The 23,742-nt window shown below is 36.3% G+C and overlaps 1 protein-coding gene across 1 annotated transcript; it reads left to right on the top strand.

Annotated features, from left to right (window-relative positions):
* The first annotated feature begins 6,946 nt into the window (after nt 1-6,946).
* Nucleotides 6,947-22,401, top strand: LOC128640413 (interferon-induced protein with tetratricopeptide repeats 5-like). Its single transcript, XM_053692899.1, has 2 exons — nt 6,947-7,002; nt 20,363-22,401. The coding sequence occupies exons 1-2, from the start codon at nt 6,947-6,949 to the stop codon at nt 21,810-21,812; spliced, it is 1,506 nt and encodes a 501-aa protein (XP_053548874.1). The 3' UTR covers nt 21,813-22,401.
* Nucleotides 22,402-23,742: the final 1,341 nt, after the last annotated feature.

Genomic DNA, 23,742 nt, shown 5'->3' with positions numbered 1-23,742 from the left:
TTCTATGTGAAGAACATTTGAAAGTGAAATTTTCACATTTTCATGTCGGGTTAGCGCAAAAAAGAATATGTCAGGTTTGCATGCGAGAGTTTCCTATTATATTTTTCTACATTTTTCACTATTTACTTCTATGGGGAAATACGTGAACGTGTAGGCAATATTCTAACTTCAGTTTTTTGCTCTTGTTGGGTTAGCACGTGAGCGAAAACAGTTTACTTTAGACTCATAATACGAGTGTAACCTGACGAGCACAAAACGATTAAATCTAGTGCAATTAACGTTCGTGCGGGAGCGTTAATTAGCACACAACTTGTAATGTGGTCCTAAATGTTTGTCAAAATATAGCATGTTTATGATAAATATTACAACAATTATTATTATTATTGCATTGCTAACAGTAAAAGTATTTACAATAGATAGAATAAAACACATCATTCTGACCTGTTCTGACTTTATCAGATTCTAGTTTCTATTTTTAGTCTAGTTTCTATTTTCAGTGTAGGTTTTAATCTCTTGGTTTCATTTCTTTACTTTCACCTCCCTCTAGTCTGTCATTCATCAACTTGTTTTATTTCCTAGCATAGTATAAAAACTCTGCCTCAGTAATCAGATCATCATCTTCACCCTGAGACTCTAGAGGATAAACAACATTTTCATCATGGGGTAAATATAACATTTTACTTATTCTATCTGGAATCATTTATGTTATTTTTTTATGGTAGATTTATATTGCAATTATTTCAATACTATAAAGGTTAGACCTTATTCAATTTAACTTTTTTTATATTTTCATATTGTTTTAATAATTATTTACGGCTAGATTACGAGTTGTGCGTTAGGGTAAAAAAACAGTGTTTAGAGGTCCTAACGCTGCTTTTTTACGCCCGCTGGTATTACCAGTCTTGAAGGTTTAGGGTTACCGCACACTTCTTTGGCCTTACCGGAAAACGACTTACGTAAACTTTGTAAAGTCTTTTTTTCTATGGGACTTCCATATCGCCGGTATTACGAGTCTGTCCTGGGAGGCCAAAAAGTGAGCGGTACACCCTACCCCATCAAGAGTCCTAACGCATTTAAAAGTCAGTAGTTAAGAGTTTTATGGTACAACGCCGTAACATAAAACTCATAACTAAAGTGCTAAAAAGTACACTAACACCCATAAACTACCTGTTGACCTCTAAACCGAGGCCCTCCCGCATCGCAAACACTATAATAAAAATTTTAACCCCTAATCTGCCGCTCCGGACACCGCCGCCACATACATTATATTTATGAACCCCTAATCTGCTGCCCCCAACATCGCCTCCACCTACATTATATTTATTAACCCCTAATCTGCCTTCCCCAATCTCGCCGCAACCTACCTACACTTTTTAACCCCTAATCTGCCTCCCCCAACGTCGCCGCCACTATAATAAACATATTAACCCCTAAACCTGTTTTACCCTAACACCCCCTAACTTAAATATAATTTAAATAAATCTAAATAAAATTACTATCATTAACTACATTATTCCTATTTAAAACTAAATACTTACCTGTAAAATAAACCCTAAGCTAGCTACAATATAACTAAATACATTGTATCTATCTTAGGGTTTATTTTTATTTTACAGGCAAGTTTGTATTTATTTTAACTAGGTAGAATAGTTACTAAATAGTTATTAACTATTTAATAACTACCTAGCTAAAATAAATACAAATTGACCTGTAAAATAAAACCAAACCTAAGTTACACTAACACCTAACACTACACTATAAATAAATAAATTAACTAAATTAAATACAATTACCTAAATTAAATTAGCTAGAGTACAAAAAAAACAAAACACTAAATTACAGAAAATAATAAACAAATTACAGATATTTAAACTAATTACACCTAATCTAATAGCCCTATTAAATTAAAAAAGCCCGCCCAAAATAAAAAAAAAAACCCTAGCCTAAACTAAACTACCAATAGCCCTTAAAAGGGCCTTTTGTGGGGCATTGCCCCAAAGTAATCAGCTCTTTTACCTGTAAAAAAAAAAAATACAAACAACCCCCCCAACAGTAAAACCCACCACCCACACAACCAACCCCCCAAATAAAATACTATTTTAAAAAAACTAAGCTCCCCATTGCCCTGAAAAGGGCAGTTAGCTCTTTTGCCACCCAAACCCTAACCTACAAATAAAACCCACCCAATACAACTTTAAAAAAACCTAAAACTAAACCCCTGAAGATCGACTTACCGGGAGACGTCTTCATCCAAGCCGGGCCGAAGTCCTCAACGAAGCCGGGAGAAGAATTCATCCAAGCCGGGCGAAGTGGTCCTCCAGCCGGGCGGAAGTCTTCATCCAGACGGCACCCACTCGCATTGGATGAAGACTTCTCCCGGTTTCGTTGAGGACTTCGGCCCGGCTTGGATGAAGACGACTCCCGGTAAGTCGATTTTCAGGGGGTTGTTTGTATTTTTTTTCAGGTAAAAGAGTTGATTACTTTGGGGCAATGCCCCGCAAAAGGCCCTTTAAAGGGCTATTTGTAGTTTAGTTTAGGCTAGGGTTTTTTTTTATTTTGGTGGGGCTTTTTTATTTTAATAGGGCTATTAGATTAGTTGTAATTAGTTTAAATATCTGTAATTTGTTTATAATTTTCTGTAATTTAGTGGGGGGGGTTGTGCTTTAGCTAATTTAATTTAATTTAGGTAATTGTATTTAATTTAGTTAATTTATTTAATTATAGTGTAGTGTTAGGTGTTAGTGTAACTTAGGTTAGGTTTTATTTTACAGGTAGTTTTGTATTTATTTTAGCTAGGTAGTTAGTAAATAGTTAATAACTATTTAATAACTATTCTACCTAGTTAAAATAAATACAAACTTGCCTGTAAAATAAAAAAAAATAAAAAAATAGATACAATGTAACTATTAGCTATATTGTAGCTAGCTTAGGCTTTATTTTATAGGTAAGTATTTAGTTTTAAATAGGAATAATGTAGTTAATGATAGTAATTTTATTAGATTTATTTAAATTATATTTAAGTTAGTGGGTGTTAGGTTTAGGGTTAGACTTAGGTTTAGGGGTTAATAACTTTAATATAGTGGCGGCGACGTTGGGGGCAGCAGATTAGGGGTTAATAAATGTAGGTAGATGGCGACGACATTGCGGAATGCAGATTAGAGGTTAATAAATATAATGTAGGTGTTGGCGATGTTGGGGGCAGCAGATTAGGGGTTCATAAGTATAATGTAGGTGGCGGCGGTGTCTGGAGCAGCAGATTAGGGGTTAATAATATAATGTAGGTCTCGGAGATGTCAGGGGCAGCAGATTAGGGGTTAATAAGTGTAAGATTAGGGGTGTTTAGACTCGGGGTTCATGTTAGGGTGTTAGGTGTACACATACATTTTATTTCCCCATAGGAATCAATGGGGCTGCGTTAGTGAGTTATACGCTGCTTTTTTGCTCTCCCCGTTGATTCCTATGGGGAAATCGTGCATGAGCACGTTACACCAGCTCACCGCTGACTTAAAGGACCAGTCAACACATTAGATTTGCATAATCAACAAATGCAAGATAACAAGACAATGCAATAGCACTTAGTCTGAACTTCAAATGAGAAGTAGATTTTTTTTATAACAAATTTCAAAGTTATGTATATTTCCACTCCCCCTGTACCATGTGATAGCAATCAGCCAATCACAAATGCATATACGTATAGTCTGTGAATTCTTGCACATGCTCAGTAGGATCTGGTGACTCAAAAATTGTAAATATAAAAAACTGTGCACATTTTTTTAATGGAAGTAAATTGGAAAGTTGTTTAAAATTACATGCTGTATCTAAATCATGAAAATTTAATTTAACCTGAGTGTCCCTTTAAGCAGCGCTGGTATTAGAGTGAGATTTGGAGCAAAATTTAGCTCTACGCTCACTTCTTGTCTTTTAACAACGGGTTTCTGAAAACTCGTAATACCAGCGCTGTATGTAAGTGAGCGGTGAGAGAAAACTGCTCGTTAGCACTGCATAGCCTCTAACGCAAAACTCGTAATCAAGCCGTTAGTATTTAATAAGAAGAATAACACATTTGATATGCACAAAAAAATAAGCATGATGAAGACAGATATTTTTTGGAGAAATGTTTGATACAGTTAAAAACTCATTGTGATACATAGACAATCCAAAATATTAATAAGTGAGCATAAAGTTTACTTAAACTTACAAACACACATTCACATAAAATATGTAGAAAAAGAGTATAAACAGATTACAACCTACAGGTACAACATATAATTAATTAAACATGTATGACACAGTAATTGATAAATATAAATAAACACGCCAGCATATAAAAAAAAATTCCTTCTAAATATGAGAACCCTTTAAAAATCATGGAAATGAAAATGAATGTCTCACTTCCACATCATGCTATAGCTCTTTTTTTTTTTTTTTGCATGCACTGTAATAGTGTTAAAGGGCCATGAAACCTCAAAACGTTCTTTCATGATGCAGACATAGGGGCCAATTTATCAATGCTTCAACTGTGAGTACGCTGGAATTCCATGTCAAATTTGATGCAAAATTGATACTCCGTAGTTAACACGGCGTCAACATAGAACAGTCTGAGGAAATATTTGCTCCCTGGAGATCATTTCGATGCAAATCGATGATCGCTGTATTCCAGCGTACAACTGCCAATCCGATCTCACATACAACTCTATTAGACCAAATAAAAATTGATCAAATATTCAACAGGTACGCTCGCGACTTTTTCAAGGCAGCGAACCTAATGTTCAATCCGCCACCTTTCAGCCCGTGAATGCTATAGAAAGCAAAGGGATGGGACAACAAAGATGCATAAGAATTTCTTTGGTTTATTCTTAATTGTTTTTCAATCATTTTAGCCCGCTCTGTAAGTTTATAATGACTAAATCACACCCTTTTCTCATTTAAACTTGCATTGCTTCTAATTAATGATTAACTCTTAACATGCGACAACACAAGATTAACTAGATGTTTGCAGAGGTTAAGCTACTAGTCAATCACACATTGCAAAATAAATGTAAGTGCTGTTAAATACTGTGATTTTCTTGATTAAGACAATTTAAAGATTGTGTCATTGACTGTCCCTTCAAGGGAGCACATTTAAATCATTTAGGTGTTTTCTTGAGCTTGTAACCTGCAGTAGATATGGAAGATGTTGGAGGTGCTCCCATAATACGAGTTACTTCCACTGAAATAAAAAAGGTATATAAATGTAGACTTTAATGAAAATAAATCAAATTGCATTCATATTGATGATAGCAGTTCAATAAAACTGAAGATTTATTTAATGGTTCAGGGGTGCTGCACACATCTGTGTGGGCAGATGAGAAACTGTGACTGTACTCAGTTATAATAGTCACTGGTTCCACTTTTGTAGGTACTTTAATCACAGGTAATTCCTGTCTGGCAGCAGCACTAGTAGATGCTGTAAAACATCTGATAAATCTATTTGTGCCATGTTTAACGCATGTAATACAAGTGTAATACCTGCTGGATTTGGTCTTCCCACTCTCCTCAGCCGACGCCATACCAAAATCACTAACTTTGACGTAAATCTTCGCACTCTCCTCAGCTGACGCAATTACCAAACTCCTAAACAACCTACAAACTATTAAATTTTCCATCATAATAAGATACCATTAGAAATATTTGTTAAAAAACATTTTATTGAGCTAAACAACATTGTTAGAATGATATGTGTCCACATATTATGACTGTCGCTTTCACTTCATGTCCAACATATATAAAAAATATCTTACAATTTAATAGTTTATGAAGTCATAAATATTCCACATTTGTTAGAGTATTAATAATTTGAAATCTACAAATGATGTTTGTTTTAATTTAATTTAATCTTAAAATGAAAGCTCAAAGGGATAGTCTACATAACATTTAAATTGTCATGAATCAGATAAAGCAGCAATTAAACTCACCTCTAAAATGTTATCCTATTATCAATGTTTTATTCCTTCTCTTGAATTTCATTTTCATTAAAAAAGGTCATCTTAAATGCCAGCCCATTTTTTAACATCTGTGTAGGATTGGTGTTTAAATCTAGACTTCAATCAGGAAGTAATACACAGGTGTAGAAAGAAAACTGTCCCAGCTCTTAAAATATCCATTGTTTGCAAATAAATAAATATGATATAGATCCAAAATTTGAGAAAAGCGCTCAAAGCCCAGGATATCATACAAATCTGTGAGTTACACAGATTTGTATGATACCACTTTAAGAGATTTACTAATTAAAAAGGCAGGCTTTTGCAGGTGCACAGGTAAGCAGTGAACAAGTGCTGTTTGAGCACGAAACATGTCTGCTCTGTGCACCTGCATCACAACTTGGATTGTATAATGTCCTATATAGGACTTTTATGTTTTTAAGTGTCCCAATAAACTTTTTGCACTTTTTATATATCCTGGGCTTTGAGCACTTTTTTCAAATGTTGTGTTGCTAGTAGCATGTGGAACAGGCATGCTGGAATCAGCTGCCGCAGCCTAATATCTGTAAGGGATTGTGAATCCCGCCCACTCTCCTACAGAGCCATTTTCATCAGAATACCCATACCGGGTGGATTACTTTGAGCGCTCCGTTGTGCAGGTTCGTGGTTGGTAAATAAATATGATACCCTGATAATATGAATAACATATATGTTTTTTAAAATGGCTGATATATATATATATATACAGTATATATATATATATATATATACAGTATATATATATATATATACAGTATATATATATATATATATATATATATATATATATATATATATATATATATATATATATATATATATATATATGAGAAAAGCAAGAGAACAAATCTTGGAAATTCAGCGCAACCCAATACAAAAGGTGAATACACTAATGGGGTGTATATATATATAGACAAAAAGAACAATAACTAAAACGTCTGCGATAAATGTGGATTGCTGTTAGCAAGTCCTATATAAACATAGGGTCGAGACAGATGATCTGGTAAGTTATAAAATGGTTGTCTCCTTACCGGAAATTACCTCAATCATATGAGGTAATGTATGATCATTTAAGGAGTATAAGTCGTCCCGGTAAGGAGACAACCATTTTATAACTTACCAGATCATCTGTCTCGACCCTATGTTTATATAGTACTTGCGTTTTAGTTATTGTTCTTTTTGTCTATATATATATATATATATATATATATATATATATATATATATACACACCATTAGTGTATTCACCTTTTGTATTGGGTTGCGCTGAATTTCCAAGATTTGTTCTCTTGCTTTTCTCATTACCTATTGTGTTAGGGGTACACATTATTTTTTGGCTCATGCTGCACCATACTATGTTCTATATCTAATCATTATATCCATATACTGATACAAATATACTTTTTGACCACAGAGAATTAATTTGTGGATTTCATCCAATTGAGCGCTGGTCATATCCTTTGCTGCCTATATATATATATATATATATATATATATATATATATATATATATATATATATATATATAGTGTGCCCACCATTATTTTCCAGCACTGCCTTAACCCTCTTGGGCATGGAGTTCACCAGAGCTTCACAGGTTGCCACTAGAGTCCTCTTCCACTCCTCCATGACGACATCACAGAGCTGGTGGATGCTAGAGACCTTGCGCTCCCCCACCTTCCATTTGAGTATGCCCCACAGATGATCAATAAGGTTTAGGTCTGGAGACATACTTGGCCAGTCCATCACCTTTACCATCAGCTTCTTTAGCAAGGCAGTGGTCATCTTGGAAGTGTGTTTGGGGTCGTTATCATGTTGGAATACTGCCCTGCGCTCCAGTCTCAGAAGGGAGGGGATGCTCTGCTTCACTATGTCACAGTACATGTTGGCATTCATGGTTCCCTCAATAAACTGTAGCTCCCCAGTGCCGGGAGCACTCATGCAGGCTCAAACCATGACACTCCCACCACCATGCTTGACTGTAGGCAAGACACACTTGTCTTTGTACTCCTCACCTGGTTGCCGCCACACACGCTTGACACCATCTGAACCATATAAGTTTATATTGGTCTCATCGGACCACAGAACATGGTTCCAGTAATCCATGTCCTTAGTCTGCTTGTCTTCAGCAAACTGTTTGCAAACTTTCTTGTGCATCATCTTTAGAAGAGGCTTCCTTCTGGGAGGACAGCCATGCCGACCAATTTGATGCAGTTTGTGGTGAATGGTCTGAGCACTGACAGGCTGACCCCCCACCCCTTCAACCTCTGCAGCAATGCTGGCAGCACTCATACATCTATTTCCCAAAGACAACCTCTGGCTATGACGCTGAGCACGGGCACTCAACTTCTTTGGTCGACCATGGCGAGGTCTGTTCTGAGTGGAACTTGTCCTGTGAAACCGCTGTATGGTCTTGCCCACCGTTCTGCAGCTCAGTTTCGGGGTCTTGGCAATCTTCTTATAGCCTAGGCAATCTTTATGTAGAGCAACAATTCTTTTTTCAGATCCTCAGAGAGTTCTTTGACATGAGGTGCCATGTTGAACTTCCAGTGACCAGTATGAGAGAGTGTGAGAGCGATAACACCAAATTTAAAACACCTGCTCCTCATTCACACATGAGATCTTGTAACTCTAACGAGTCACATGACACTGGGAAGGGAAAATGGCTAATTGGGCCCAATTTGGACATTTCCACTTAGGGGTTTACTCCAGTGGCTGCTGGTAAATTTTGAAGATGGTGGGGCGCTATACCCCACCCCTTGAAATAAAGCCCCACCCTCAAATGGCGTCTCCCATATCACTACAAAATATATATATATAATTTTTCGCAAGCTTTAGATATAATTTTAAGAGGCTAGTTTTTTTTTTTAATTCCTCCTAGCTAAGCTGGATTCTTATGTACAGCATGTGCAACATGACCTAAGCACCCTCCAGGCCCACCTTCACCATAGTCCATCACTATGCAAATTTATTATTTTTTCTTATGCAGCAGTAATTGGAGAGTGAAAGCTGTGTATACTGGAATAGTACAGAGATCCAGTACATACAGGGATAAAAACAAAGCTCTGTCTGTAGGTGTCTGCTTTCTGCACCAGATTGTACTGATGGCTTCCTGTTAGTGTCTAAATTAAATCAGTAAGATAATAATGAGGGCAAATCACAGACATATGACTATAACTGATACCACCAGCTATATAATTTCTGTGAACATAGCTCAGTCAGTATATATTGCTATAGTTACTACCATGCCTGTTCCTATTAATCTTATACAAGCAGGTTATTTCTGAAATTCCTATGGATGCTACATTTTTATTGTTCTTGGACCTAGGAAATAAAATCTATCAACACATTTGTTTTTCTCCTCCTTTACTAAAGTTACTTTACTGGGAAGTGTTAACATACTAAGGCCTAGATTTAGAGTTCGGCGGTAAAAGGGCTGTTAACGCTCCGCGGGTTTTTTTATGGCCGCACCATAAATTTAACTCTGGTATCGAGAGTTCAAACAAATGCTGCGTTAGGCTCCAAAAAAGGAGCGTAGAGCATTTTTACCGCAAATGCAACTCTCGATACCAGAGTTGCTTACGGACGCGGCCGGCATCAAAAACGTGCTCGTGCACGATTCTCCCATAGGAAACAATGGGGCTGTTTGAGCTGAAAAAAAACCTAACACCTGCAAAAAAGCAGCGTTCAGCTCCTAACGCAGCCCCATTGTTTCCTATGGGGAAACACCTCCTAAGTCTGCACCTAACACCCTAACATGTACCCCGAGTCTAAACACCCCTAACCTTACACTTATTAACTCCTAATCTGCCGCCCCCGCTATCGCTGACCCCTGCATTACACTTTTAACCCCTAATCTGCCGCTCCGTAAACCGCCGCCACCTACGTTATCCCTATGTACCCCTAATCTGCTGCCCTAACATCGCCGACCCCTATGTTATATTTATTAACCCCTAATCTGCCCCCCACAACGTCGCCGACACCTGCCTACACTTATTAACCCCTAATCTGCCGAGCGGACCTGAGCGCTACTATAATAAAGTTATTAACCCCTAATCCGCCTCACTAACCCTATCATAAATAGTATTAACCCCTAATCTGCCCTCCCTAACATCGCCGACACCTACCTTCAATTATTAACCCCTAATCTGCCGACCGGAGCTCACCGCTATTCTAATAAATGTATTAACCCCTAAAGCTAAGTCTAACCCTAACACTAACACCCCCCTAAGTTAAATATAATTTTTATCTAACGAAATAAATTAACTCTTATTAAATAAATTATTCCTATTTAAAGCTAAATACTTACCTGTAAAATAAATCCTAATATAGCTACAATATAAATTATAATTATATTATAGCTATTTTAGGATTTATATTTATTTTACAGGCAACTTTGTAATTATTTTAACCAGGTACAATAGCTATTAAATAGTTAAGAACTATTTAATAGTTACCTAGTTAAAATAATTACAAATTTACCTGTAAAATAAATCCTAACCTAAGATATAATTAAACCTAACACTACCCTATCAATAAAATAATTAAATAAACTACCTACAATTACCTACAATTAACCTAACACTACACTATCAATAAATTAATTAAACACAATTGCTACAAATAAATAAAATTAAATAAACTATCTAAAGTACAAAAAATAAAAAAGAACTAAGTTACAGAAAATAATAAAATATTTACAAACATAATAAAAATATTACAACAATTTTAAACTAATTACACCTACTCTAAGCCCCCTAATAAAATAACAAAGCCCCCCAAAATAAAAAATTCCCTACCCTATTCTAAAATACAAATATTACAAGCTCTTTTACCTTACCAGCCCTGAACAGGGCCCTTTGCGGGGCATGCCCCAAGAATTTCAGCTCTTTTGCCTGTAAAAAAAAACATACAATACCCCCCCCCCAACATTACAACCCACCACCCACATACCCCTAATCTAACCCAAACCCCCCTTAAATAAACCTAACACTACCCCCCTGATGATCTTCCTACCTTGTCTTCACCATGCCAGGTTCACCGATCCGTCCTGGCTCCAAGATCTTCATCCAACCCAAGCGGGGGCTAGACATCCACTGAAGAAGTCCAGAAGAGGGTCCAAAGTCTTCCTCCTATCCGGCAAGAAGAGGACATCCGGACCGGCAAACATCTTCTCCAAGCGGCATCTTCTATCTTCTTCCATCCGATGACGACCGGCTCCATCTTGAAGACCTCCAGCGCGGATCCATCCTCTTCTTCCGACGACTAGACGACGAATGACGGTTCCTTTAAGGGACGTCATCCAAGATGGCGTCCCTCGAATTCCGATTGGCTGATAGGATTCTATCAGCCAATCGGAATTAAGGTAGGAATTTTCTGATTGGCTGATGGAATCAGCCAATCAGAATATAGTTCAATCCGATTGGCTGATCCAATCAGCCAATCAGATTGAGCTCGCATTCTATTGGCTGATCGGAACAGCCAATAGAATGCGAGCTCAATCTGATTGGCTGATTGGATCAGCCAATCGGATTGAACTATATTCTGATTGGCTGATTCCATCAGCCAATCAGAAAATTCCTACCTTAATTCCGATTGGCTGATAGAATCCTATCAGCCAATCGGAATTCGAGGGACGCCATCTTGGATGACGTCCCTTAAAGGAACCGTCATTCGTCGTCTAGTCGTCGGAAGAAGAGGATGGATCCGCGCTGGAGGTCTTCAAGATGGAGCCGGTCGTCATCGGATGGAAGAAGATAGAAGATGCCGCTTGGAGAAGATGTTTGCCGGTCCGGATGTCCTCTTCTTGCCGGATAGGAGGAAGACTTTGGACCCTCTTCTGGACTTCTTCAGTGGATGTCTAGCCCCCGCTTGGGTTGGATGAAGATCTTGGAGCCAGGACGGATCGGTGAACCTGGCATGGTGAAGACAAGGTAGGAAGATCATCAGGGGGGTAGTGTTAGGTTTATTTAAGGGGGGTTTGGGTTAGATTAGGGGTATGTGGGTGGTGGGTTGTAATGTTGGGGGGGGGGTATTGTATGTTTTTTTTTACAGGCAAAAGAGCTGAAATTCTTGGGGCATGCCCCGCAAAGGGCCCTGTTCAGGGCTGGTAAGGTAAAAGAGCTTGTAATATTTGTATTTTAGAATAGGGTAGGGAATTTTTTATTTTGGGGGGCTTTGTTATTTTATTAGGGGGCTTAGAGTAGGTGTAATTAGTTTAAAATTGTTGTAATATTTTTATTATGTTTGTAAATATTTTATTATTTTCTGTAACTTAGTTCTTTTTTATTTTTTGTACTTTAGATAGTTTATTTAATTTTATTTATTTGTAGCAATTGTGTTTAATTAATTTATTGATAGTGTAGTGTTAGGTTAATTGTAGGTAATTGTAGGTAGTTTATTTAATTATTTTATTGATAGGGTAGTGTTAGGTTTAATTATATCTTAGGTTAGGATTTATTTTACAGGTAAATTTGTAATTATTTTAACTAGGTAACTATTAAATAGTTCTTAACTATTTAATAGCTATTGTACCTGGTTAAAATAATTACAAAGTTGCCTGTAAAATAAATATTAATCCTAAAATAGCTATAATATAATTATAATTTATATTGTAGCTATATTAGGATGTATTTTACAGGTAAGTATTTAGCTTTAAATAGGAATAATTTATTTAATAAGAGTTAATTTATTTCGTTAGATAAAAATTATATTTAACTTAGGGGGGTGTTAGTGTTAGGGTTAGACTTAGCTTTAGGGGTTAATACATTTATTAGAATAGCGGTGAGCTCCGGTCGGCAGATTAGGGGTTAATAATTGAAGGTAGGTGTCGGCGATGTTAGGGAGGGCAGATTAGGGGTTAATACTATTTATGATAGGGTTAGTGAGGCGGATTAGGGGTTAATAACTTTATTATAGTAGCGCTCAGGTCCGCTCGGCAGATTAGGGGTTAATAAGTGTAGGTAGGTGTCGGCGACGTTGTGGGGGGCAGATTAGGGGTTAATAAATATAACATAGGGGTCGGCGATGTTAGGGGTAGCAGATTAGGGGTACATAGGGATAACGTAGGTGGCGGCGATTTGCGGTCGGAAGATTAGGGGTTAATTATTTTAAGTAGCTTGCGGCGACGTTGTGGGGGGCAAGTTAGGGGTTAATAGATATAATACAGGGGTCGGCGGTGTTAGGGGCAGCAGATTAGGGGTACATAAGTATAACGTAGGTGGCGGTCGGCAGATTAGGGGTTAAAAATTTTAATCGAGTGGCGGCGATGTGGGGGGACCTCGGTTTAGGGGTACATAGGTAGTTTATGGGTGTTAGTGTACTTTAGGGTACAGTAGTTAAGAGCTTTATAAACCGGCGTTAGCCAGAAAGCTCTTAACTCCTGCTATTTTCAGGCGGCTGGAATTTTGTCGTTAGAGCTCTAACGCTCACTGCAGAAACGACTCTAAATACCGGCGTTAGGAAGATCCCATTGAAAAGATAGGCTACGCAAATGGCGTAGGGGGATCTGCGGTATGGAAAAGTCGCGGCTGTAAAGTGAGCGTTAGACCCTTTAATCACTGACTCCAAATACCAGCGGGCGCCCAAAACCAGCGTTAGGAGCCTCTAACGCTGGTTTTGACGGCTACCGCCGAACTCTAAATCTAGGCCTTAGAATGTGGTTTTTCCCCCAGACATATTATTGTAATCTGGGTTTTTTATCTAACAATTTAGAGTGTCTGAAGATTCCACAATAAACTCTCTTGGAAGCTGCTGCATTTATTGATTTTATAAGTGTGGTGCTAAATAAGTGAATTCAGTACTTTTAAAGCCTTGTAAAAAAATGAATGCTTACATTTCATAATATAACACTAAAGGTCAGTGTTTCTCAATTTTTCTCATGCAAATGAAACGATCTGTATTCATTCATAAATCCCTTCTTAGCACGTTTTAGTTTTAGTGTTTCCCAAATGCCTTATTGATTTGCATATTGAAATAAATACAATTCCATAAGTGTAATTGTGTAAATCCAGCTACACATTATCTTAGGTGCCAAGCAGTTGTATATAATATATGCAGATTGAATACATTTTAAAAAAAAACAAGACAAGGATTAAAATCTCTTTACAAACATTGGCAGATAACTTTCTGAGATAATCAGACCTTTCTATACTGACCTTCCCAAACATGGAAATTTCTACTTCCTATGGTAAACCTTCCTGAAGTTCCTGTCAGTTTTTGGTCATCAATGGCACTAATATTCTGCAGTCACTACCTCATCTGGCTTGCCTAGGTTTTCTTCCCGGGAAATACAATTGCTACTGACTTATATGAATATTTACTTAACATATAGCTACTATATATTAAGTAAATATTCATATAATAAAGTAGGCAGCAACACTTTTATTATAGCATCAAATAAACATCAACATTCATCAAAAATAGGAAAGAGGAAACTTAATAAAAATGTTTCACATCATATTTTTATAGTTTCCTCTTTCCTATTTTTGATGAATGTTGATGTTTATTTGATGCTATAATAAATGCTGGATAACCTCAAACTTCACAATTACTACACAGACACCCAAAGTGCTACACTCTGTGTGTATAAGGAAGAACACAAGTCAATGTCTGCTACTATTCTGGTGTTGAATCGTTCTGACTGAAGTTCCGTCAGAATGATTCAACACCAGCTTAGTAACTAACAGTGACTCATCACTTGTCACTACTTTCTCACCTTTTTCTGCTTCTTTCTCACTGTCCGGTGTTCTGTCAGACCGGCTGGCTGCCCACTGCACTGACACCATGTGCTGTTGCTCCTGTCTGCTGCCGTCTTAAAATTGTATCTGCAGCATTGTGTACACGGCCTGGGTGGGTTGAGCAAGAGCTATAGCCTGGAGCTGGCTGGTGGTGTGTGGTGATAATATGTGAACCGGAGTCATCCACACAAAGGCCGGTCCATATATTGCAGATGCAGGGGCTGTCCCAGCTGCCTGTATAGTCCAGGACTTCTTTCACTTCACATGATAGTGACCCGATCCCTGCACACATTAGTCACACACTCCACCACCACAGTATAAATGTAACAGGCGAGTGGCTCCCCTCCAGTCCAAAATCCAGCAGTCAAAAAAAATAAAAAAAATCTTGCTGTACCATGATGCATGCTGGGAACACATTATAAATTAGGGGAATTATTAAACATTAAAGCGAAAACTTTCCTATATAGCCACTCTAAAATAAATATCTCCTTCCAAGATATTAAGTGCAAATCATTACTTCAAACCTAGAATTGAGGACGCTCAGAGCTATAGGATGATAGATGAAATTATAACAATTGAGTGGTTTATATTAAACTTTACTTTAATATCTTTAATTTGATACATTTTTAAGCATATTTTGCAACAGTTACGATTTAGAAATCACAGCAGGAAGTAAACATGTATCTAAATATTTAAAAACACTTTTATTCTAATATGAGATAAATTTATAACAGTTCAAAGGGGGATTTATAGTTGCAACTCTATAATAATTTGGGATACTAAAATAGATCCAAAAAATTAATAATGATAATCAAAATCATTCTAATAAAGTGAACTATTATTAATTTGGGTGATATCACTTCCCAAAGTTTAAAAGACACATAAAAAGATCACATAAAAAAGAACACATAAAAACACCACATAAAAGGTCACTTTAAATCTTTTTGTGACTAATGAGTATGAAAATATTACGTAAAAAGTCTTGTATATATTGAAACTCTTTGTTGATTTCTTGGTAAATCTCTCTTATGTGCGATAATTGTAATTAGTAACACAGTTCTTATTGAATCAACATTCCCTTTTCTTTCGATTTGTTCCAAGTTTTTACATAAAAATTTCTTTGACTTTATAAGTCCTTTAGCTTCTTATCTCAGATCTCAGTTTGCTAATACTAGGTATTCCTATTATTAGGATTTGTTAATAGTATGCCTTACCGGACCTTCCCTTAGGAGTTCTTCTCTATGGTTTTTGTAAAAGACGACTCCTTCATGTTAATACTCATTACTTGTCAGTTGACGCTGTTCTCTACCCGCCAACGCGGTATTGGTTTGCTTGAGCTGACATCTGATTACTTCAGCGTTGTTTTTTGGGGTATCGTTTGTTCTCCAATATACTTGCGCAAGTAAACGAAAGTTTAAACCACCCTCACCGCTGTCTGACAATTCCCCGAGGTACTGCACTTTAGTACTGTGTGTACGCAGAAACTACTTTGGGAAATTTTTGACATACACGGATCCTCTCACTCCAGTCACTCACACCCAGCTTTCTACACGTTTCACCCTGTCTATAGGGCTTTTTCAAGGTGCCGTGTGTGACTTCCTTCCACTCTTTTTCAGTATGACCCTTTCTTCTCATTGGTCCGTTATTTCTGTATTCATCCTATCAAGTTTATTCCCAAGAGAAGCCGTTTTTTGGATTGTTTGTTTTCTTAAAGGGATGCTCTTTTTTAGTTCTTATGATGCAGCGGATGACCTCATTCTCTTTTATTCTTTTTTTCAATTTAATTATACCTTTAGGTGAACTTTTTTAAATACTGTACACATCGTTCATTTATTAAATTTTAAAATTGAATTAAACAAACATGAATTAAATAAAAATAATACTACTTCTATTATACTAAAATGGTATTAATTAAATCAAACCTAGATTCAATTGATAAATAACATTCATAGAAATAATTTTAATATTACTACTTCTTTAAAATCCTCTTTTTGGGTGGTATTATACTTTGATATTACTACTGTTTTGGGAGACAATTTTTAAGGGTTTTAAATAATAATTTATAAATCAAGCCATAACATTATTAGATCAGAAAAGGGGTTATATCTAGTTCTGAATTTAGGCCTTTGGGATATAGGGTATGAAAATCATAAATAAATTCTGCTTCCCTTTTCAAAAGCTTTTGAAAAGGGAAGCAGAATTTATTTATGATTTTCATACCCTATATCCCAAAGGCCTAAATTCGGAACTAGATTTAACCCCTTTTCTGATCTAATAATGTTATGACTTGATTTATAAATTATTGTTTAAAACCCTTAAAAACTGTCTTCATTTGATGGACATTAAGGGTACATCATTTGATAAATAAGGATCTCCGCGACATCGATGCCTCTTATTTATTAACAGTCCGATGCTATTCGCATCGGACTTGAGGCGCGTGAGTTTGACAGACATGTTGATAACTAAGACCACTGAATGTAGATTTGCATCAGCGATGTCTGGAGAGCGTATTGGCCTCAGCGAATGCGTCGAGATTGACGCAATGATAAATCGGCCCCATAGTATACAATTTTAAGCAATTTTCAAATGTATTTCTGTTACATTATTTGGTTCATTCTCTTGGTGTCCTTTATTAAAGAAGCAGCAATGCACAACCAGGAGCTAGCTGAACACATTGGGTGAGCTAATAACATGAAGCATATATGTGCAGCCACCAATCAGCAGCTCCTGAGCCTACCTAGGTATCCTTTCCAACAAAAAGCGAACACAACAAATTAGATAATAGAAGTAAATTGGAAAGTTTTTTAAAATCCCATGCTCTATCTGAATCATGAAAGAACAAAATTTCGGTCTCATGTCCCTTTAAAGAGACTGTTTTTTTTAATGTATCAGAAATTAATCTGTTGCATTGCTGAAGATTTGTATATAAAATGATTTAAAATCCTTACTAACACTAAAGAACGCTGTGAGAGTATGAGAATGTTATGATATTACTTTGTATGTCATTGTACTCATTATCTTTTTATCAATAAAACCGAATCAAAAAGATTAAAATAAATGTTTAAGATAATTTTAAATGTTCATTTTCTTAGCTTTGTTTTACAGACAAGGGACAGATACTTTGAAAAGCCTATTGTGTTTATTTTATAGCCTTTTCTATGATCAGATCGGTACAGTTATAAAGGAGGTGCATATCAGATGAATATTGTGCAGCATGTAGGGGTGATAGGTTTCTCTATTCTGCTAAATGCTTTTCAGCCTCACCGGGAGAGCTTTAAAAAACTAAAAATTTTAAGATTTAAATTACAGGCAAAGCAGACAAAAATAAGATTGTATTAAAGGGACTAAGAACTGTAAAATTGTTTCTTCCTCTGTGTGTTTCTAATGACTTGTTATACCACCAAAGAAAACTGCACTAATTGCACACACTCGCCTTAACACACCATCAACTCAGCTTAGTGCTTGTGCAATATCAGACATGAATTTCCATGTGCACAGCATAGAAGTCTATTATGTGAGGGATTCAGCGCACCCGCACTACCCAACATGCAGATGTTAGCTTGCTTCAGCCTATCTCTTGAGTAATAAAAAACAATTTTGACATGTAACATTTGAGCACAAAAATAGAAGTGATATTGATTGCATTTGAGGGTTTTCTATTCCAAAAGGTAGTAAGAGACCACGATCCATTACTCCCGCTGCCTCAGAAAAGTGTGCATATAAAAACATTTGACACCATTTGATGATATAAGTAAAGTCTATTTCTGTTTAAGAGGCCAAATTATCAAATGTCTGTCGGACCTGATCCGACAGTGCGAATCAGGTCCGACAGACATCGCTGAATGCGGAGAGCAATACGCTCTCCGCATTTAGCATTGCACCAGCAGCTCCCCCCCTGCAGACTCGCAGTCAATGGACCGCCAGCAGGGAGGTGCGAATCAACCCGATCGTACTTGATCAGGTTGAATTGTGGCGATTCCTGTCCGCCTGCTCAGAGCAGGCGGACAGGGTTATGGAGCAGCGGTCTTTAGACCGGTGCTTCATAACCGCTGTTTCTGGCGAGTCTGAAGACTCGCAAGAAACACGGGCCCTCAAGCTCCATCCGGAGCTTGCTAAATGGGCCTCTTTATGTAATGATGGCAAAAATGCTAAAAATGCTCTGGTCTTTTAGGGAAGTTTTTATCCGAAATGCCCGGTCCTTAAGGGGTTAACTATAGCTGAGTTCATATTATTGAAGTAGTATTTTTGTACTATTTTTCTTTCAACCGGTCAAAAATAGTTAACTTGGCTATCAAAAAAATAACACAATTTGGCAGTTTACAATGCATTTTGCACTCACCAAACTGTGTCTGTGGAAGTTTGTTCTCAGCTCCCATTCTATGTAGGACAAAAATTATAATTTGCAGTTCACATTGTGTTTGTTATATGCAGCTGCTAAATGGCTTATGGCTGTAACATGATACAGAGGCGCAGCAAATGGGAAAAATACATTTGTTAGAAACAATTTACTGCTTATTTTAAATCTGGAGTATTATTGCATTGTATTTTTATTTATCAATCCTACTGTATTTAATGGTATTTAAAGGGCCATAATACCCAAATGTTTAAACACTTGAAAGTGATGCAGTATAGCTGTAAAAAGCTGACTAGAAAATATCACCTGAACATCTCTATGTAAAAAAGAAAGATATTTTACCTCAAAACTTCCTCAGTAGCCACCTCCCATTGTAAAGGATTTCTAAGCAGCATATTAGTATGTCTGTCCTGGGACAGCTGAAAGGATGAGCCTCGTGAACTCTCATATTATTTCACCAATCAGGTAAAGGAAGCTTACTATGAAATCTCATGAGAGTTAAGTCAAATCTCATGAGATCACAGTAAGAGTTCATGACCTCAGCACTGCTGATGCTGATTGGCTGCTGTTCATTTCTTCATTTTTTTTTTTTTTTACCTGCAGCTGGGAGCAGGTGAAGTATAACTTTTTACACAGAACTTACTCTGCTGAGCTGAAGAAATTGTGAGGTAAAATATCTTCCTTTTTTACATAGAGATGCTCAGGTGATATTTTCCTGTCAGCTTTTTACAGTTATACTGCATCAGTTTCAAGTGATTTAGCATATGAGTATTATGTCCCTTTAAGGATATAGGAGTAGATTCTAATCCTTTAGAAAAACTTACTGATTTAATAACAAAAATTTCCATAGACTTTAATGCTGATTTTCCAAAGAAAATTAGTAGATCTTTTTTTTTTCTAAATGATTAGAATTGACTCCATAGTTATCTAGGGTAAGTAATGCAAAAAAATATATGATTAGGATATCTAATATTTACATTGGAAAGTAATCTTTAAAACTTTAATTCTTTAATTTAAAAAAAAAAAGCATAATAATTTGTTCATATATTATTGTTTGAAATATATTTGTTGAATTAACTAATACATTTATAAGTTCCTTACATACTTGTGCATTGAAACTAATCCTTCTAATTTATGAATCAACTGATAAACTTTCTAAACAGCTCACACAACCTTTCAAAAATCAGCTCAATCAAAAAAAAAAAAAATAGAAAACATTTTTAAATGGAAATTTAAATAACAAATTCCACTTATTTTGTTTCCTTTCACAGTGAATTGTCAAAAACTACTTTAAACCTTCAACTGTTACAGCTGAACTGCCATTTTACTTGGAAATTAACTGAAAAAGTAAGTGAAGATGATGAGATAGAAGAAAGACTGTCCAATCAGCTGGAATTTTTAACTACAAAAAATAAATATATGGTTCACAATCTGTTAAGTTATATAAAACATTTGAAAGGTGATTACCCAGAAGCCATTTCTCATTTAGAAAAAGCTGAAGAGATGATTTCTGAATCATATACAGATAACACAAACAGTAAATACCTTGTGACCTATGCTAACTATGCTTGGGTCTACTATATGATGGAAGACTATGAAAAATCAAACATCTACTTAGAGAAGGTGAAAAGTATTTATAAAGAACATCAACTTTCATTGCACGATAACATTGAGTTCTCTGAGGTATATGGTGAACAGGGATGGTCTCTGCTGATAATTTCTGTAAAGAATTATGAGAAAGCTAAAGAATGCTTTAAGAAGGCTCTTGAGACTGAACCAGATGACCCTGAGTGGAACACAGGCTATGCAACCGCAGTGTATCGTATGGAGGTTATTGATTGCAGACAAAATCCAGACACCAACCATGAGTCTTTACCATTGTTGAAACGAGCTGTAGAACTAAATCCCAAGGATTCTGTGGTGAAGGCACTTCTTGGCTTGAAACTTCAGGAGTTAAAGCAAAACAAGGAGGCAAGAAAGTACATTGAAGAAGCTCTTGAGCAAACGCCAAATCTCCCATATTTACTTCGATATGCTGCTAAATTTTATAGGAAGGAAGGATTGATTGACGAAGCTCTTTGTGTTTTGGAGAAAGCAGTAAAATGTATCCCTAATTCTTCATTTCTTCACCATCAAATAGGATTGTGCTACAGGCAAAAAACGATCCAATTGAAAAAGACACAAAGACATTATGACGTTTCCAATGATGAGGCAATAAACAGACTTATAAAAAATGCCATATTTCATTTTGAAATGGTCTTAAAACATAGAAAATATTTTGTACATGCATACACTGATTTAGCAAATATGTATATAGAAGCAAAAGAATACGGCAAAGCAGAAGAAACATTCCAAAAAGCTTTCAACATTGATAATCTTACAGCAGAAGAAAAGCAGTCAATACATTTCAGTTATGGGCGGTTTCAAGAATATGGCAGAAAATCAGAAGCTGATGCTATAAAACATTATAAAGAAGGGCTAAAAATACCAGAAAATACAATCGCGCGACAACAGTGTGAAAATGCTTTGAAAAGGTTAGCAAACCGAATGGTAAAAACAGACGCCAGCAATGCGTATGGATTTAGTTTGCTCGGTTTCATTTATAAGCTCAATCAAAATAAGTTGGATGCAATTGAATGTTATGAGAAAGCGTTGAAGTCTGACCCAAATAACGAAGAATATCTGAGTGAGCTCTGTGACCTGAAACTTAATGTAGGTTAGAAATACCTAGATTATCACAGAAGACAAAAACAATAAAAAACATCAAGTCCACCATTGTTATACACTTCTAAATATGCCTCTTCCTGCTTATTATTCTATGTCACATTTACCTAGAAACTAGCAGCTTCTCAAACAGTATGTTTATAGTATTTATTTACATTGGGTCAGTACATTTTAATCAACACATTCTTATTTGTGTGTTTTTTTTCTATTCAATGACATTAACATAATATTTTAAATAGAGGACAATGGGTTAAATACATAGTTAAAGGGACTGTAAAGGCAATATTAAATGTCCATGATTCAGATATTTTAGCTGCTCTCTGTCTGTTAAAAATGATATACAAAGTAACTAACAAATATCTTAGGTTTGTTTAAAAGGGAAGGATGGAAAGATGAGGATAATTGTGGATGTACTGAGGTCACGACTAATATATATCAAGTGCTTAATTATGCACTACTGCACAGTATTCATTAATTTTCAGGCAGAGATGTGTTTTTAAATTCTGTGGGGCAGCAGATTATCATTCTTTTTTTGTCTTCTTTTTAGACTAATGATATTAAACGTTTAAGGAATATGAAACCCAAACATTGTCTTTTGTGATTCAGATAGAACATACAATTTTAAAAGTTTCCACTTTATTTCTATTATCATGGATGCGAAGCTGCATGCAGCGTAGGCAAACCCGAAGCCTTAAAAAAAAAAAAAAACACGCAACCGCCCGCATGAAATAAAAATAAAAACACGTAACCACCCGCAAGAAATAAAAATAAAAACACTTTACCACCCGCAAGAAATAGAAATAAAAACACGTAACCACCCGCACGAAGTATAACAAAAACAAAACCTAACCTTCCGCAGAAAGTATTAACAAACACCTAAACCCTCAACCCCCACATCGCAAAATAATAAAGTAATTAACCCCTAATCCGCAAATAACACAATTAAAATAATAACCCCTAAAGCACCAACCCCCCACATCGCAATAAACCTATTTAACCTATTAACTCCTAAACCGCCAACCCCCCACATCGCAATAAACCTAATTAACCTATTAACCTCTAAACTACCTAACCCCCACATCGCAATAACCCTAATTAATATATTAACCCCTATACCGCCAACCCCCCCACAACGCAAATAACTATTTAATTACAAAGACCCCTAACCTAACACCCCCTAAATTAACCCCAATTACTACTGAATTACAATTAAATAAAAAAAAACTAACATTAAATTACAAAAAATAAAAAAGTCTAACATTACAGAAAAAAATAAACAAAATTATCAAAAATAAAAAAATGATACCTAATCCTTATGAAAATTAAAAAGCCCCTCCCCAAAATAAAAACACCCCATAATCTAAACTACCAATAGCCCTTAAAAGGGCCTTTTGTAGCGCATTGCCCTAAGTTAAACAGCTCTTTTACCCCTAAAAAATACTATGTCCCCCCTAAGAGTAAAAACCCCCCACCACCAAACCACCCAAATAAAAAAACCTAACACTAAAAAAAACTAAACTACCCATTGCCCCTAAAGGGTCATTTGTATGGGCATAGTCCTTAAAAAGGCATTCAGCTCTTTTACTGCCCTTAAAAGGGCAATCAGCTCTTTTTCAAGCCCAAAAAACCCTAATCTAAAAAAACCACCCCAAAAATTAAAATAAAAAAGCCTAAACTTAAGCCCCAAATAGGTACTCACTGTTCCTGAAGTCCAGTGGAGAAGGTCTTCTTTCAAACGGAGCCATCATCTTCCATCTTCATCGAAAGTGAAGGCGGCGTGGAGCGGAGGTGCGGAGCTGTGTTCCCGATGCCTGGATCCTTAGCGGCGGTCCTCGGTGGCGGAGGTCCTCGGCAGCATGGAGGCTCTTTTTCATGCGATCTTCCATCGCACACTGAAGATTGAATGCAAGGTACCCCATATTTATTG

Source organism: Bombina bombina, chromosome 9, assembly GCF_027579735.1.
Source record: "Bombina bombina isolate aBomBom1 chromosome 9, aBomBom1.pri, whole genome shotgun sequence".
Lineage (NCBI taxonomy): Eukaryota > Metazoa > Chordata > Amphibia > Anura > Bombinatoridae > Bombina > Bombina bombina.
The sequence above is the reverse complement of the archived record's forward strand: the minus strand, read 5'-3'. Positions and strand labels throughout refer to the sequence as shown.